The sequence below is a fragment of the Nylanderia fulva genome, unplaced genomic scaffold (genome assembly GCF_048542155.1).
Source record: "Nylanderia fulva isolate GAGA-0341 unplaced genomic scaffold, ASM4854215v1 Scaffold923, whole genome shotgun sequence".
Taxonomy (NCBI): domain Eukaryota; kingdom Metazoa; phylum Arthropoda; class Insecta; order Hymenoptera; family Formicidae; genus Nylanderia; species Nylanderia fulva.
Genome location: NW_028191051.1, coordinates 4,232 through 22,918, shown reverse-complemented (window position 1 = coordinate 22,918; position 18,687 = coordinate 4,232). Strand labels below are relative to the sequence as shown.

The 18,687-nt window shown below is 41.5% G+C and overlaps 2 protein-coding genes across 2 annotated transcripts; one reads left to right on the top strand and one right to left on the bottom strand.

Moving 5' to 3' along the window:
- Positions 1–581: 581 nt before the first annotated feature.
- LOC146719597 (uncharacterized) lies at positions 582–4,258 on the top strand (the record flags this gene model as incomplete). Its single annotated transcript, XM_085489969.1, has 5 exons — positions 582–812; positions 1,103–1,240; positions 1,415–1,635; positions 3,395–3,554; positions 4,023–4,258. Coding segments are annotated over 5 exons (845 nt in total), but the record flags the coding sequence as incomplete, so codon positions are not given.
- A 4,776-nt stretch (positions 4,259–9,034) lies between these two features.
- LOC146719596 (uncharacterized) lies at positions 9,035–10,079 on the bottom strand. The gene is made up of 2 exons (XM_085489970.1): positions 9,737–10,079; positions 9,035–9,605 (listed from the first exon to the last, which is right to left on the bottom strand). Exons 1-2 carry the CDS (start codon positions 9,787–9,789, stop codon positions 9,035–9,037), a joined length of 624 nt encoding a protein of 207 aa, XP_085346096.1. The 5' UTR covers positions 9,790–10,079.
- Between the last annotated feature and the right edge of the window lie 8,608 nt (positions 10,080–18,687).

Sequence of the window (18,687 nt, the reverse complement as noted above, 5' to 3'; positions counted from 1 at the left end):
AGTAAGACCTTCACAACAACCGGCGAGCGAACGAACGAACATTGTACATCGATCTACTCGGCACCGCAACAATAAATCTCGATCTTGAGAATTAAATTTGATTGCATATGTTACGTGGATTTCCCCGTCACATCACAGTTTGGCGAGACAATACAATTAAGAGAATTACGGACATCAAAATACTCGCATCACGCATACGAGATCACATTTTCTCGTACAATAAGCGATTAATAATATAAGCGAGTAGTTTGGGCACTTATGGTAAAGTATATATAAATTGTCAGACACAGACACACACACACACACACACACACACACACACACACTATATTGTGTATTTGTGTAACAAATATATATTTTATAAATCTTTTGTATATATTTATATATGTATAGCAATTATATTACATAAGTAATAGTCATATATATATTATTTATTAAGATAATTTACTTTTTAATTAAAAATACAACTACGTATTTATTTTTCATTTTTTTAATCAAATTTTAATCGACTTATATATTTATATACTTAGTTGTTACTTTAATTTTAATTAATACTAATTTAAATAATTATTATTTTGCAGACACTTATAAAAAAGCGCATCAAAAGGCAAACAAAACCAAAAGTACAAACATTCTTACTTCTAATAATGAAGAGTTGAAAGAGAAAAGAAAACGTAATACAAAAACTAAAAAACGCAATAACAAATCTGAAAGTGAATCGTCCTTCTCTGAAATAGATAGATCATCATCAGATGATGATGCACTATATCCTGACGTTCCAAATTTTAACGAACAAATTGACTCAAACAATAGTAAGTAAAAAATATGATGTTGGTATAAGATATTATAATTATGTAATAAAAAATTCATTAAGATTATATTTTGTAAAAAATATTTATAATAAAAATAATTAATATTAAAAAATACAGAAATATAAGAAAACATATAAAAAACAAATAAGAAAAATTTAAGATTTTAATTGCACTTTTTCTTGATATAGCTTTAAACCAGTACTTACTTAAAATTTGTAACAGCTATTAATGTAGAAAAGAGAATATAATTATATGTAAAAAGATATATATTTAATTTATATTTTTTCTAGGAAAGAAAAATCAAATAGAAAATAACACTCATAAGTTCAAAGTTACTGTTGATACTATTTCTAATTCTGGTACTAGTACTTCTATCTCTAATATTGTTGAGTCATATCATAAAAACCCGGCTTTGGAATTAAATTCTGGTAAGAAAGATAGTTCGTATAATATATTATAATTTATTACATAAGATATACGTATATATTGTAATAAAATAAATACAATTTAAAAATTTAAAAAAATGGTATATATATGTAAATAAAATATTTAAAAAAAAATATTACTAAACAATAATTTATAATTAATTATTTACATTTTAGAATTTGGAAAACGGATTTGTAGAGAATTACACATTCTCAGTTTGAAAATGGATGATATTTTCGAAGGTATTAATGTTCTACTAAAAAATAAAGCAGATCTAGTACAAAATGTTGTATGTAATGAAATTCCCGAAATTATGCAATCATTTCCTGTAAATGATAATTCTTTGGCTGAATTGGAGAACTGGTTAATGACATCTGAAAATAATAAAACAATTTTGGTAAGAGAAATTAAAATATTCTTTCTACTATTGTAAATAAAGTATAAATAGTATGACAAATTATATGTATATATATATATTTTAATAAGATAATTTATACTCAATTTAGTAAAAAGAATATTTTAACTTGATTATATGTGTGTATAATTGTATTTTATATTATTATATTTGTAACGGGGCTCCTTTCCCGACGCCACGGATCGGCTCGTCGGTGCCAGGATTCGGGAAGAGGGGGGGGGGAGACTCAGGTTCGCAATAACCACGCCAATCGTTCTGGTAAAAACAGAGTTTATTGAAGCCGCCCTGCAAGAGTGGGCTTATTATCTAGTCTACGCGTACAGAGGAGAATCGCAGGAAGTGCGGACCGCGACCAACTTATACGGACGCGGACACGATTTATAACTAAGGAATACAAGTAATGCAACGGACGAAACGCGACCAAATCATACGGACGCGGGCACGACTTATAACTAAGGTTTACAAATAATAACGCGACGGACGAAACGCGACCAAATCATACGGACGCGGACACGACTTATAACTAGGGTTTACAAATGATAACGCGACGGACGAAACGCGACCAAATCATACGGACGCGGGCACGACTTATAACTAAAGGTTTACAAATAATAACGCGACGCGACCAAATCATACGGACGCGGACACGACTTATAACTAAGGTTTACAAATGATAACGCGGCGGACGAAATTTACCCAACGCGGCGTGGATACGAGCGCCCTGAAAAGGGCGAGCTCCGTAAACCGCCTTGGATTCGGGCGCCCTGAGAAGGGCGAGCTCCGCAAGATGTCGGTGGCTCTCGGAGGATCCGGCGACCGAGGAAACTCGGCCTTCCCGACGAGAACGCTCGTCGGCCGGGGTGATGTTCGGAGAGGATCCGGTGACCGAGGACGCTCGGCCTGCCCGACGAGAACGCTCGTCGACCGGGGTGATGTTCGGAGAGGATCCGGAGACCGAGAATGCTCGGCCTGCCCGACGAGAACGCTCGTCGACCGGGGTGCTGTTCGGAGAGGATCCGGTGACCGAGGACGCTCGGCCTACCCGACGAGAACGCTCGTCGGCCGGGGTGATGTTCGGAGAGGATCCGGTGACCGAGGACGCTCGGCCTGCCCGACGAGAACGCTCGTCGGCCGGGGTGATGTTCGGCGAGGATCCGGAGACCGAGAATGCTCGGCCTGCCCGACGAGAACGCTCGTCGACCGTGGTGCTGTTCGGAGAGGATCCGGTGACCGAGGACGCTCGGCTTACGCGACGAGAACGCTCGTCGCCCGGGATGGTTAGGAGGTGAGGAGTGGTCCTTGAGTACGCTCAAGAGACCAGGACGGGACTGGTCTCGAAGTCTCGGCTGCGCCGCTTTATATACCCGTCGGTCAGCCCCCTCCAACTAGCTTGGGGTGGGGCGGTCCGGTCGGGTGGGGCGAAAAGGCAAATTCCCACGTGTTCGATGTGTGGTGGCCCCGACAGGGGCCGTTTATATGAGCGCGGGCGGACGGTCGGCCTCGTGCTTGCGCGGCTTCTAGTGACGACAAAACGGGTCGTCACATATTTAAATATTTTATAAAGACTACATATATATTTACATATATATATATATATATATTTTATATATATAATTTCAAGATTTATAAAAAGATCGGTAAAAATTATATTATATTTAATATTTAATATTTGTATTTTATATTTTTCTATTATATTATTATATTTAAAATATAAATAAATATAATGATCTTATTGTTTTAGTCTCAAAATTTAAGTCGCATTGAAGGATGTACCGTTCTTGAAATCGTTCAAAGAATTATGTATCGCATTTTCACCTACAAAGTCGGTATGTCTTACTCATGGAAAGGGGCAAAGAAAAAGAAAGTTTTCAAAAATTTAGCTGTAACGTCTGTAATTCTCTGTAAGTTGATTTTATAATTTTTATTTATTAAATTATGTTTTAAAGTTTTTGTTTTTTCCAATTTTTTAACAAAAATAAATATTAAAGTGCTTTTTAAATAAAAATATATTAAATAATATTGCTTAATATTTTAAAAACAAGAAAACAAAAATATTTAAACCCATGTAGAATTTTACTACAAAAGTAATAATATAAAAAAAATTGTGCCAAGTGAAAGTAGAAACTTGTACCAGTGGAAAATTAAAATTGCAATATATATTAATATCATACAAATTTATTGAAATTTTGACCTAACTGGCCAATACAATTCAATTAGAAACACTACGTTTCGACCCTTAGGTACGGGTCCTTTTCAAGTGTAACTGCACAATAAAAATATACAATGATTAAGATATGAAACAATAATTTACAAAATTGTTAACAAAGAAATTTAAAATAATATAAAAAAAATGTAATGTACCTTTCAAGATGTTGATTCGACAGCAGTAAAATTACTAATGTTAAACCGGAGACAAATAAATCAATTTAAGTCAAACGTTAAAAACAATAATATCAAAGTTTGACAATACAACGAAATAAATAAATAAATAAATAGACAATCATATACTGTTGATTAACTTATCATAAATCGGATTTAGATTTTCTGTGTCCTTTTGCAAATTAATGTTATTCTTATATTATTTAATAAAAAACATCTCCGCTAATTCTCTCTTCTTTCTATGTTTTTCGCAATGCAAAATCCTAGGTTCCATCCACTTAAAATCATGGTCATATTTTTTTCGATGTTTGCTAATTACGTTAAAATTGCTACGATGTTGTTTAATATTTCTACAATGTTCGTTTACGCGTGTAGCTAATTGTCTTTTTGTTTGCCCTGTATATGTTACATTGCAATCGTTACATTTTATCAGATACACGTCAGTTCTTTTCATATGATTGATCTTATCTTTACCTCTCTTGATTAATCTATTTAATTTTTTCGGGATAGTATAAACAATGTCGAGGCCACATTTTTTTAACGTAATACTCAGATTTTCGCTCAAGTTTTTTATATAAGGTATTGGTAACAATGATGTATTAAACTTTTTACATCTATATTGTCATTAACCATCAAATATTCTCTACGGTGTTTTAGTTTTCATTCTCTTCTCAATATGTAGTTCAATGAAAGGTTTCGGGAAGCAATTGTTGACCAAAATATCCGTAATAATTCTGATGTTATTAGTGTGAAAGCATTCATTTGAGAGTAATAAAGAGTAGTTATACTAGGGGGGTTCTAACCCGTGGGCAATGAGGGGGGGTGAGGGGCGGGGGGAATCGGGGGCGAGGGGGGTGACGTCACGCGGGGGAGGGGGTCTTATCAGTAGATAAGCTTATCTTTGTTTATAAACATATCAGATAACCTGATAAGGGGATCATGTTACCTGATATATTTATAAACAAGATAAGATAAGGGGATCATGTTACTTGATATGTTCATAAACAAGATAAGATAAGATAAGCGGCGTCTTTGAGCGGTATCAAAGTTTTCATAAATTTTCTCCGAAGATAAGATAAGCTAAGTTTTCGAATCCAAGATAAGCGGCGTCTTTGTAAGGTATCAAAGATAAGCGGCGTCTTTGTAAGGTATCAAAGATAAGCTTGAGCGGTATCAAAATTTTCATAAATTTTCTCCGAAGATAAGATAAAAATTCTGCGAATGGCTGCCGCAAAATCCAAATCCAAGCTTGGATCCCGAGCACCGACAATCAAGGGGGTTGCGTTTCTTCATCTAAATTTGATAAGATAAAAATTCTGCGAATGGCTGCCGCCGTTTTTTAGAATCCAAGCTTGGATCGAGCGCCGACAATCGGATATCTAAGTTTGATAAGATAATTCTGCGAATTACTAAGAACAAAAGGTTTGTCGACAATCAAGCGGGTTGATCCGTACAGGTTGCGACATGTTAATCCGATCCGGCGTGTCGATCCGACGGGGTGAAATTTATCTATGTATTTCTAAGAATTATCAGCGATATCTAAATTTTCTCCGAAGATATCACACAAATATTTCTCGCGAATTAACAATTGCATCATCATCCCCACGAACAAAGGGATGATCGGGATATATAATGAGGACCGATGCAGCTGCCGGGCCATAGTACCACTGGCGAGCGCACGCTCTCTTCATTCAAGATGTTTGTAATACTATCAAGTGCTTCCGACATTCTCAGTTTAAGTGCCGAACAGTTGCAATATATTCCGAAGATTGTTTTACTGCAAAAGTGCGGATATTTCGTAGAGCATTTGTGGGAAAAACTGCCGGAGCACATTAAGACGGATCCGGAGGTTCAGACATATCGTCGCTGCCTCGAACACTACAATCGGCCGTGGATGCGAACGCATATTGACGGTCCTGCACCGATGATCAGGGATTGCAGCGAATGTCAGCGAAAATAGGCTGAGGTTAAAAGTGCGAATAAGTGATAGACATTGAAAAATGGAGAGCGCACCGCAAAATCATGCAGAGTGTCATGAGAAGGGGTGTTATAAGACTGTCGAGAGATGGTATAGACATCTCGAGGTATGTTGTCACAATGAAAAAAAAAACAACCCGTTTTGTAATAAACGTGAAGCGGTGACTTCAATTGTACAATATGTACGAAATCGCGAACTTGGTGTGCAAAAACCGCATACAAGACGTGTAGCCCAGTTCCTGGAAACGCATGAAGACATTGTAAGAGTGGCTGGTGATTTATCTAAATGCACCAGAACGTCTAAGCGACACAAGCGAGTCGCATGTTATCAACGTCGATACAAAAATTGTGTCGATTATTTCACTGTGGACAACTATAAATTTGGCTACATGGACATGCCTTCACCATCGGTGTCATGCAAAACACAATCATCCGAAAATGATTCTGACCAAGAAATGGAGGAGGAGTCAGATAGGAGAGAACCGTCATCATCATCATCATCATCGCCAGATTTTTTGTCGGCAGCCTATTTATCTTTTCTGTGATAAAATAGGTGTACAACATATGTGATATCAACGTGTTCTGAGAGAGAGAGTAGATATGTCTTCGCGGAAGGTGTAAACATGTCGATAGACAACTACTGAGCAGCCGCTATTTTTTGTTTTGTCGGAGATCATCTTTCGGAGATAATTGCATCATTGCATGAACAAATGGATGACCAAGATATATAATGAGGACCGATGTCACTGCCGGGTCATAGTACGGTGACATTTCAGCGCAATAAGTGACTCGAGAATCAATTGTTTTTTGCAAAAATGGAGAAAGACATGGAAGTAGTGATCTCCGACGATGAAGAGATGAAGGTGGTGGTCATCCCTGATGACGAGATGGAGGTGGTCGTCGTCCCGGATGACGAGATGGAAGTTATAACCATCTCCGACGACGACAGTGACAGTGATGGTGCGGTGTACGACCCTGTGTACGACAGGGAGGTGAACATCCTATTGGACGACATTGAGGATATTGATGTTGATATCGTGCCCATTGAAGAAGACGGTGATGACAATGACGATGACAATGACGATGACGATGACAATGACGATGAAGATGACGATGACGATGACGATGAAGATGAAGATGACAATGACGACGGGTACGATACTGACAACGCTGTCCGGGAGTCGTGCAGGTCCCGGATGTATGGCATACGCGCCACTGCATCCCTCGACGAGACAGCGAGGGTATGCACTGTGGCGTCGTATGTCATGGCGTTCGTCGCACCATGGAGGATGATCAGGATCTGCTTTCGCTGTTTCGTGAGAAACAGGGGCAGATTCCTAAGCATCACGACCGTCGAGGAACACACAACATCGCGGTACATAAATGTACTCGAACAGCGTTGCGAGGATTGCCGGGAAAGATTATACATATTCTTCCTGGCCAACTTGTGCCCAATCTGTCAAGGACGTGAGTATATATAATATGTCAAAAATATAGAATATGTCAAAAAAATATATAAAATATTAAATTATTATATTTCTATGCACAGATGTCGAGTCCGATGACAGCGATGGGTGATGCGACCCCCCTCTCTCTCACTGTCCCGTCAGGGCTGTAAGTATATTAAAATACCAAAAAAAATCTATAAAATATTAAATTATTGTTATTATATTTCTATGTGTAGATGCCACTACCTCGAGCCGCCGCCACATCTCTCTCTCTCTCGCTGCTCACTCGCCGTCACCGTATATATTTTATATTTTATATTTTTTATATTTTTATATTTTTATATTTTTATATTTTTTTATATTTTATATTTTTATATTTTTATATTTTTATATTTTTTTATATTTTACATATATTATTTTTTATTTTTTATTTACACACACAGTAGAGAGGGTTTGGAGTCATTAAATACCGCGGAAGTGACGAACCGCGGGGTCCTCATCTCTACTGCAACACATGTACAAGTACACACACGCATACACACATGCACATATTCTGACATATGAGGTGTAAATCCGACCGGCAACCTCCACGCGGTACACCTCGGGTAATGCTAATGCCGGCGGTAATATATTAAATAAAAAAAAATATTAATATAATAAAATGTTTATTAATTTAAAAAATGTTTCCCTTCTTCTTCTTTCCTTATAGAAAAAATATGTAAAAACTAATGTAAAAAGTAATGAATAAAATATATATATTTTATTAAAATAAAAAAAAAATGTTTTTCCTCCTCTCCTTCACATCCCTCGCCGCAACATCTCTCTCGCAAAATCCAGGCTTGGATCTCTCTCGTTCACCGTCGCATCTCTCGCCGTCGCATCCAGGCTTGGATCTCTCTCGCCGTCACCTCTCTCGCCGCTGCATCTCTCGCCGCGAGCCGCCACATCCAGGCTTGGATCTCTCTCTCTCGCCGCAGGCCCGAGCCGCCGACTCTCTCGCCGCTGCATCTCTCGCCGCGAGCCGCCGAATCTCTCTCGCTGCAGGCCCGAGCCGCCGACTCTCTCGCGCTGCATCTCTCGCCGCCAGGCCCGAGCCGGCCACATCCCAGGCTTGGATCTCTCTCTCGCCGCTACTTCCCTCTCTCTCACTCTTGAATGCGTGCTGAATCCAGGCTTGGATCTCTCTCTCACTTCCGCATCTCTCTCGAATGCGTTGTTGCATCAAATGCGTGCTGAATCCAGGCTTGGATCTCTCTCTCTCTCGCCGCTACTTCCCTCTCTCTCACTCTTGAATGCGTTGCTGCATCCGATCTCTCTCTCTCGAAGGCGTGCGTCTCTCTACTCTTAATGTCGCATGCGCCTCGTAAGATAAAATTATCGATTCTGCCGCAGCATGGATGGTCTTATCTCGTAAGATAAAAATATCGATTTTTTTTCTCGCTGAATGCATTGTCCTTGACACAATAATTATATCTCGCAAAGTATGTAACGGGTGGCGCGCAAATAAAGTACACCATGATATACATATAAGTATTTATTCGTCTTATATTTAATACATAATTATATATAAAGTTTTATTACATATTAAAAACTAAAGCCACCAGCTCGCAATCGACAAGTTGGTGCATGTTGAAGGCATTGCTAGCGCGTATCGCATTCAACAATTCTCTCGCATTCGTTACAGTGGATGCAATATTGGAGAATTGAGTATATTTGATATCAACCGTTGCGACGAGCCTCGTCAATCGATCGTACATTATTTCGATACATGAATCGAGCTCGAACATACGATGTAACGTCGATTCGACCATCATCATGCGCACGTCCGCCGATTCGAGACTTATGAGCTTGGTGCCGTTTATCTTGTGAAATCGCACTGTTAGCGGCCCGACACTTATGCAATTATACACATCGTTGTTGGAGGAGGAGTCATTGTTCAGGTAATTGTGAATAGCGTGGCGTTGCTCGTAGAGTCCTTTCCACGTTTCAAGAGATAGTAATAGCTGTTTTCCCCGATGATCTCCTATGGCGATCTCCACGTAACTCGGCGGATCCACTCTGATGCCGATTTCGAGGAATTTGAATTCCGTTGCCGTCAATGCGTATCGTCTTCCAAGTATGCGAACCGCACGAGGCTCCAGCGAAACGCTGTAAAAATTAGATAAAAAAGATAAAATAAAATTAGGAAAAAAAGAAATTATAACTCGTAAAATATAGAATATAAAAAAATATATAAAATAAAATTAAAAATATAAAAGATACAAAAAAGTTATACTTACTCGTCGCATTTCTTCTCGCACGTTTCTTCATGTCTCGGCATGTAGTAATTCATGCTGCTGCTGCTTCTTTGAACCGAGGGTATTAAAAAGTGAACCGTCAGTTAGAACGGTCGACGAAAGACTGATTGTATAATAAGGTACTAATAATCGAGTAACGGTCATTTTTAAAATATTAGGAGAAGGGGATTCTTAGAAATATATCTGGAGGGAAAGAACAAAGAGAAATATTTAAAATATTAGGAGAGGGGGATTCTTAGAAATATATCTGGAGGGAAAGACAAATTATTAAAAGTAGTGGGGGTAAAAGAAATTCTTAGAAATACGATTGCGTGAGAAATTTTTAAAAGTAGTGGGGGGTAAAAGGAATTCTTAGAAATACGATTGCGTGAGAAATTTTTAAAAGTAGTGGGGGTAAAAGGATTTCTTAGAAATATATGGTTAGGAAAAATAACAAAGAAAATAGTATGTAAATAATATGTTTATTCAAAAAACGGATGATCGTCGCAATTAGCCGACCACCAATTGAATAATTTAAATACATTTTGTAACGCGCAATTTTTTACATGTTTATTACATCGTAGAGTATATGTGGGATCTAATTTATTTAATGCAGGCACATCTTCATATATGGCATCCAAGGTCTCAATCATGAAACCGCTGCACGCATCGTCCACTATTTCGGCAAGCCACTCTCGCTTTTCGAGTCCTTTTACATACACGAGAGAGGACTCTTCCTCCTCGTCTTGTTCATTTATGCCATTGATAGCTGCCGTGATCAAGCGCTGAACCATGCAGTATGGAACATTTCCATCCTCCCATTGCAAGCTGTAATGATGCTGAGTTATCCATGAGGCCTGGCGCCTTTCCGACTTTATAAGCACGCTCCACGGCACAGGGCATGCGAAGAAATAGTGCGACATGATATATCCTCTTCTCAGGATTGCCGCTTCCTTCACGATAAATCGCTTGTTTAGGATAAATCCTTGCAGGTCGACAAACGTTGGTGCGGACATGATCTCTTCGATGTGAGTCAGTCGAGAGGTATTACTTCACTAACATCAGACATCTCGCATCATCATGATTATGTATCCTCCTTCCCTCCCTCACACGCGTAGTTGTGTAAACATTTTTTAGGTGATTTTGCGCACAACGTTGGTCAACGGGTTGTACTGGATCACGCGATCGTGCATGATGAGGCAGTACGCAGTGGTATTATTAGGTATATTCTCCTTACACTCAAATTCCAATCTCACATCCACCGTTGCGCTCTTGACCGATTCGTTTTGTCGAGAACAATCGATAATCACAAACGGACCGTTTTGTAAAAACCGTGTGATGGTGAGGCTCGGCTCGAGATACTCGTATCCGTAATAATTTTTGCAGAAACGCGCATACGTGTCATACAGAATCGACCATCTGTTTCTATCGAAATCCAGATTCATATCGTCGTACGGATAACATTCCGAGTTCAGATAGAGTTTCACGTTGGTTAATTTACAGTTGTCGAATCGACTCGTATCCTCGGACATGACATTTTTACGCCCTGTCTGCAGAGCAAAAATTACATATCGCGGCTTCTCCAGTTGAGTCGCGGTCTTAATGGCCCACGAATGCTTGGTCGTACGCTGCAATAGCGGAAATTCGTATAGATCCCACGAGCGGAAACCCATGCTGAGGTAACGTCCGCTTTCCAGAGCGCGCAGCATCGACAGCTTCTTAATCTCGCTCAACAACACGTGTGGCATTCGCCATTGTATCTTGAATATGTTGATCACAGGCTCCAGTGCAGAATTTCCATACAGACAATTATTGTCGTTGCGCGCTCGTATTAGGATCAACTCATGACGCGCATTAATAACCACGCGTTTGTAATCCTCGCAAAATCCCAGCAACATGTGCAGCGGTACGCAAAAATTAAAGTATCCATTCACAGTAGTCGGGCTATCCCAGCCTGCATTTCGCATAATCACGCTTCTATCGGATGACATTGTCACATAGTTTTTCAGCAGACTTGTTATTCCCACATTCCTGTTGCGATCAATCTCCACACCATCGAGCTCGTAGCGAATTTCGTCAAACATGAATGCGACGCAATTATTTCCCAGCATCACATTGGATCCCTCAATTGGATGAGTTATCCGCAGTTCACCCTCGATGTAGAGGAAACTCTCATACGGCAACGTATATAAATCCTGTTGTTGTATGGGTATTCTTATCTCGTCGCTGTATCCAAATGTTGTGTTGGCAAACGGGTTGTATGTGTGAGTCTCAATCTTGACGATGCGATCGTCAAAGACTGGCTCTTCCTCGATGTTGAGAATCTCAGTCATTGTTCAGATGGCGCGCACCGCAAATCCCAAAGATTGTAAAAACGCAACGTTTGACGAGGTGAGTCTCTTCTTCGCGGTTGATTTGATATTAGCGAATGATGTTGTTGCTGGCCTGATTGTGTTCTTCGTGTCTTTATTCAACACGAGCATCCCGTTGCACGAGGGTGGCCCGCCGTCGTACGTGCAATCTAATTGTTATCTCTTCACCTCGAAAATCGAGCAATCGTCCCTCCTGGTCAGTAACGCGTAACACTAAATCAGTAATGCTCCGTACGAAGACCGGCAGGTAAATGATCTGCGCCGGCGTTTCCGATATCTTATATCCTGGTGGTACCCTCGGTGAAAATTCATGTATCGTGTGAACGAGTTTATCGTTGCAGTATGCACCCGCGGTCACGTTACACTCTATGCGGATAATGTTCACGTTGATAATATTAATCGCCATGTTCGATTTGTGCCATTTTCGCGGTTGCAGTATACGATTCGAGAATCCCAGCAGCGATCCAATGTTGTTGGGCATGCTAAAGTTTATTCTGTAGGCACACTTGATCTCGCTTCTCATCGTATTGTAATTAGCGCGGAGCACGATTGGGTAATCTTCATCGTCGACACCTTTATCACTAACAGCATTATGTTTTCGGGAAAGTGCGCGTTTCAAAAATTCATGTATCGCTTGCAGCTCGTACGATCCCTCGGGAATCGTAATTTCCGCGTTGTCTTTGCCGTAGTAAAATTTATTATTCGAGGAATTCACATTCGATATAGTGTGATAAGTTTCAAAATCCGTCAGACCAAGCTCGTAGTCCGCGTCTCTCAAATCTATGGGCGGAAAGTAGGTCGCCGCGAGGACGCTACTCTTCCCAGTCAATGTTAGTGTTAGCGACATGTTGACAAAACTGAGTTAAATAGCGCAATGTCAGTCTTTAAATTCGCTGCAAGTTGAACTAAAATTCAATCTCTCGGAGAAACTGCAAGCACAATTGTCCACAGATACTCTGATCATACGTTTGAAAAGAGGTGTAATTGTATTCCAATTTCAGCACGTTTAAATATCGCACCAATTCCTCGGGTGGTCGAAGATTGCCAAAACTGTCGAAATAGATTGCGCGATTTCCCCTTTTTGCATACGCCACCCAATGAGTGCCAGGACCGTCTGTGCTGTCCTAGATTGACGATACCGCTCTCATTTTCTCGCGCGCCATTTATCGGTAAATTATTGCGCATAAATACACCTTTAAAATATGGAATGTGCATACGTTTTGCAAGTTGTAGCAATTGCACATTTGTAGTTACACCTTGCGGCATTTTTAACGTTTTTTTGACGTTTTTTTTTCCTCGCTCCTCGTCCATATTTGTAAGGGGCGAGATACAGTCCGCGGCCTTCCATGGCGCGATTGTGGCGTAGTATCTCTTGCAACTGACGTTGCGCGGCTTTATTGTCGTTTACCGCTTTTGCTACGCCAGCCGCTCCGCCGACCAGGGATCCGAGCGCGCCCAGCATTGGTAAAATCGGCAAAAATCCGCCTCGTTTCGCTGCTGAAAGTACCCTCCTCCTCTTCTTCGTCCTCTTCTTCAAGCCCATGCCGAGCTTCGTCTTGGCTTTCATCGCTGCCCAGACAACTGCGGCCGCGGCTCTCTCACCGAGACTCGAGTTTTTCGCGACGATGCGAGTTTTCGCTTTCTCGGCGAGTACCTTATCCGCCGCGTGTCTCTCGGCGAGTTCGCTGCTCCGAGAGTACGCTATATCGTGTTCACGACACGCCGCGTCCAATGGGTTGACGCCTTGATCACCTCTAGCCAATCGCTTTTCCAAACGAGTTCCCGGGCCGCAAAATTGATAGCCGGGGATATGAAGCTCGACCGGAAGTGCGTTTATCGCACGATTTAATACACCTGTGCCTATTTTCGTTGACATCCGCCGCAATCTCTAGACGATACTGAGCAAAGCGCGAGTCCGCGCAGCTATAAATAGGCGGACGTTGGAGGTCAAATCGGGAGTGAGAAAATGAAATTCGTGCGACAACCTCTGACGATACGAGTGATGAATTACGACGACAGAGTACGCTGCAGCGTGAACGAAGGTGTGCGCAAACACGGTACGATGCTACCGACAACTATACGCGCGATCGTTTGCGGCCCCTCGAATTGTGGTAAAACCAACGTGTTGATAAGCCTGCTGGAAAGTCCGCACGGTGTGCGTTTCGAGAACGTGTACGTGTACTCGAAATCGCTGCAACAGCCGAAATATCGCTATTTGGAAGATTTATTGACGTCGATTGACGAAATCGGCTACTTTACATTCTCAAATAACAGTGACGTCATTCCACCGAGCGAGGCATGTCCAAATTCAATTTTTGTCTTTGATGACGTGGCATGCGACAAGCAAGATACGATAAGAGAGTACTTCTCAATGGGGCGCCACTCGAACATCGACTGCTTCTATCTCTGTCAGACATACGCGAGAATACCGAAACATCTTATACGCGACAACGCGAACCTGCTAATCCTATTTAAACAGGACGCCACCAATTTGAAGCACGTGTACAACGATCACGTGAATACCGACATGTCGTATGAGGATTTCGGGGAGTTATGTCGTACATGTTGGCAACAAAAGTATGGATTTCTAGTGATAGACAAGGACAGCTCGCTTACGAACGGGCGATACAGAAAAAGATTTAACGAGTTCGCGATACCGCGGAGCCATTAGTCGTCGACAGCACTCTCTAGAGTTTAGGATGGCTGATAATATTCGCGAGCGTGAAAAGGTTGCCATGGAGATTGCGAAGACGGCCGAATCGATCCGCAAGAAACACCGCGCTCTGAAGACCGAAAAGATCGATGATGATATCGCCGTCAAGACTCACTTTAAATCTATTATCGAGCCGCTACAAAAGATTGTCGACAACGCGACGATTTCGGTGAAAAACGAGCCTAACACCGACGACGACGACGACGACGGTGTGAAGATCGAGACACGGTATGAGGGGGAGACACCGAAAAAGAGAAAACATAAAATTATCAAGCGATATAAAGAGGAGGAATTAAAAAAGAGAAAATATGATATTTCGAAGCCATTGGACGCTTCACTGCCGACAACATCTACACCGATAAGCGCACAACCTGTGATACCCAAAGCACTCGTAGACGAAAATGTTTTGGAAACCACGCGTAACCTGTCCGAAATACCCCTTCGACACTGGTTAAGATCGCCGGAAGGTCGACAAATGATGCGAAAGAATTTGGGGCCATTAGGACGAGAATACATGGACGCTCTCCTCGGTGCTGATGAGAAGAAAGAAATTGATAATGTATACGGAGTCTATTTCGACGAGAATGAAATGCGGCTCGGCAGCAAGCGATTCGCGATTGACACAGCTGCCAATATAATCATAGGCGACACGCGGTACATTGGAACGCCCGGATTGTACGAGTTGATCTTCAAGAAAAGACCCGATTACCAGAAGGACGATTTGCAAAAATACAAGCACATATTATTGGCGACAAACGTGCATAAACGCAATTTTGATGCGCAAGGTCGTGTGAAGGGTAGCAAGGGGGACAAGTACAAATATATAATCGCACCGTTGACGCGGGTGGAGAGCCCAAAATCTGGCACTGGAATGCCTCGCGCTATGACGCTAACCGACAATAAGATTGATTACGTGCACTGGGACGACCCCAACGAGCTAGTGGATCGCCTACGATTGCTCGATGCTTCGCGCCAAGCTGGCAACAACGCGCATGACAACGAGATCCTGTCGATCATCGAGGAACTGCGGGAAGCGGGCATTATTATAAATTAAACAAGGGTTCCGACAATCTATTCAGTCTATCGCGTGACACTCTACAAAGCATTGCAAAAATGTCTATCAATAAATTTGGATTATTCGAGAGGAGAATTGATACAACCGGCGATCATTGGCACACATTGATGAGAAGATGTGTGCGTAAAAACGCTCTATGTCGCGTCGCTACAGATTATGACGCGAGATCGCGCAAGATTCGCCGTGTAGCGCAACCTGAGGCGGATACCGATGCCGTCAACAAATTGTACCTGGAAGAGTGCTTTAAAACATTATTCCAAAGAAAAAGTTTGATGAGAATGGTGCAGGAAGGATTTCGGGGGGACTGGAAAAAAAAACTTTTGCGGCCCCAAAACTACCTCAGACATTAATCGGTTGGTGGAAACGCCCCTCAAAAACGTCTAAAAAAGGGGGTTTCGATCGGGCTACCAAAAAAAAACAAAGGGGACATGACCCCCGGGAAGAGCATGACCCCGGAAGCAGCACTTTTAACGCCGGGGAAAAGGGGGGGGAACGGCCCGTCCGTCAGGGGTCGATCTTTAAACAGGTTGGAAGGGGGCTACAAAACCCTTAAAAGGGTTACAAAAGGGCTTCCCAAAAACCAAAGGGGGTTGGAACGGTCAGGGGGGTTACATCTTTTAAAAAGGTTGCGAAGGATAAAACGACGCAAAAAGGCCCCAAACGAGAAAGGGGATTTTAAAGGGGGTAAAGGAGGGAGTAACCCCCCCCTTTTTCGATACCAACCCGAAAAAACCCCAAACAAACGTAAACAACCCCAAAGAACCCCGAAAAAAAAAACAAACCCCAAACAACTGAACAACCCCGAAAAACGTAACAACCCCCAAACAACCCCAAAAAAGGAAAAACCCTCAAAAAACGTGAACAACCCCCCAAAAAACCCCGAAAAAAACTGAACAACCCCGAAAAAACCCCAAAAACAACGTGAACAAACCCTAAAAACAACTAACAACCCCAAAACAACCCCCGAAACAACTGAACAAACCCCCAAAAACAACCCCGAAACAAGTGAAACGCGTAAAAAACCCCAAACAACGGAACAACTGAACGAACCCCAAAAAACCCCCAAAAAAACTAACAACGAAATAATATGAAAATAAAACGGCAACTATTTGGAAAAGGGGGCTTGGGGGAAAACGTTTTGACGCGTCAGCAAAAAAAAATTTTAAAGGCGTATTGGGGGAAACGATGTTGGGGCAACCCCGGGGGGGCGAGTGCGCCCCGTACCCCCTTTTTAACAAGTTACCCACTACTACGTCATCAGTGTTGGCAAGTATCGGGGCGTCCCCTCAAAAAAGGGGAAGAGCAGGACAAAATGGGGAAAAAATTCGAACAGCAAGAGAGCCCGAAAAAAGAAACCGAAAGGGGAAGGAATTTTACAACCCGAGTGAACGATTATCAAAAACAAAATTAATCACATTCGAATTTCATATTAAGGCGCGGTTCACGTTAAATCGCACGCTAAAGGCCCAGGGAAAAGTGTTTACGTGAAGGCATTTAAAAAGGGTTCGATACCCCCCAATCTTTTCAGTTTCCCCGGACAAAAGATCAAAAATTGGTTTTGCACCGGGCCCCCGGTTTACCCCCGTCGCCAAAAACTTTTGGGGCTACCTGACAATGGAAAAATCGGGGCCCGGCAAATTAAAAATAGGTGACGGTACGCTACAAGAAAAAACAATTTTGAAAAGGGTTCAGCCAAATTTTGGGAAAAAAAGGTTTTTAAAATTTAAAAATGAAAATTTTTTCCCGGGCGTTCAAAGGGAGCCCCGGTCCAGACGGTCTGGCGTGGCGAAATCACTCTCAAAAACTGTGCCCCCGGTTTTAAAGGAACGTAAAATGAGCCGCGGGGGAAAAACGTGGGTTTGTAACGGTCCAGGGGGGGTTCTAAAAAATTCGTAGGGAAAGACCCCTTTTTTGGCCCCCAAAAAAATTTAAATTTTTTTAAATTTTTAAAATTTTTGTTTTTCCCCCGTGAAAAATTTTTTTTTTATTTTTACCAAAAAAATGACGCAAATTTTTGTGGGGGAAGGGGGGGAAAAACTTTCAAAAGGGAAAAACCGTTTTGGGTTTTAATTTTTTTTTTTGGGAATTTATTACCCTTGGGGGAAATTTAACAGTTTTGAAAATGAAAAAAAATTTTTCCTTTTTTCGGGTAATTTTTTTCCCCCCTTGGAAAGGGGGGTTTTTTACCCCCTCGTAAAAAAATGCGCGTCGAACCCGGGGGGGATTTGAAAAAAAAAATAGGGATAAAAATTTTTTTTGTTTTTTAAATTTCCAATTTAAGCGGGGGGCCCCGGTCCCCCCCGGGGGGGGGGGGGCCCCTGATCGCGGCCCCCGTGTATTTTTTTCGTAAAACTTTTTTTCCCCAAATGTAAAATTTGCGCGGGGGGAAAAATTTTAACCCAAATCGTCTTTTTTTTAAATTTCCAGGGGGAAATTGGTGTTAAAATATTTTTTCCGCTTTTTGAAAATTTTTTAAATTTTCCCCGGCGAATTTTCGACGAAATTTTGCCCACTACGGCGGGTTTTTAAAGCGGACCCAAACTGTCGTACAAAAAAAAACAAGTATGCGATGGAAACTTATGGTTTTGGATTTTTGGCATTTCGGTCTTTGCCAAAACCCCCGGGGGGGGGGCGTAAAATAAAAAAGGCCCCGCTCCTTTTTGGTATTTGGGTCAAATTTTTCCCCCCACTTTTTTTTTTCCCCGCTCGGAAACCGAATCCCCCGTCTTTTTTTTCCCCCCGAAATTTTTTCCATAGGGCCCCAAAAAATTTAAAACCCCCCCCGAAAAAATGT

What these genes read in the sequence shown, in the direction of transcription:
- LOC146719596 (XM_085489970.1), bottom strand. Translation starts at nt 9,789, where the DNA reads ATGAATTACTACATGCCGAGACATGAAGAAACGTGCGAGAAGAAATGC. An exon ending in TGCGAGAAGAAATGCGACGA is followed by an intron (nt 9,606 to 9,736) that starts GTAAGTATAACT and finishes TAATTTTTACAG; the next exon opens with CGTTTCGCTGGAGCCTCGTG.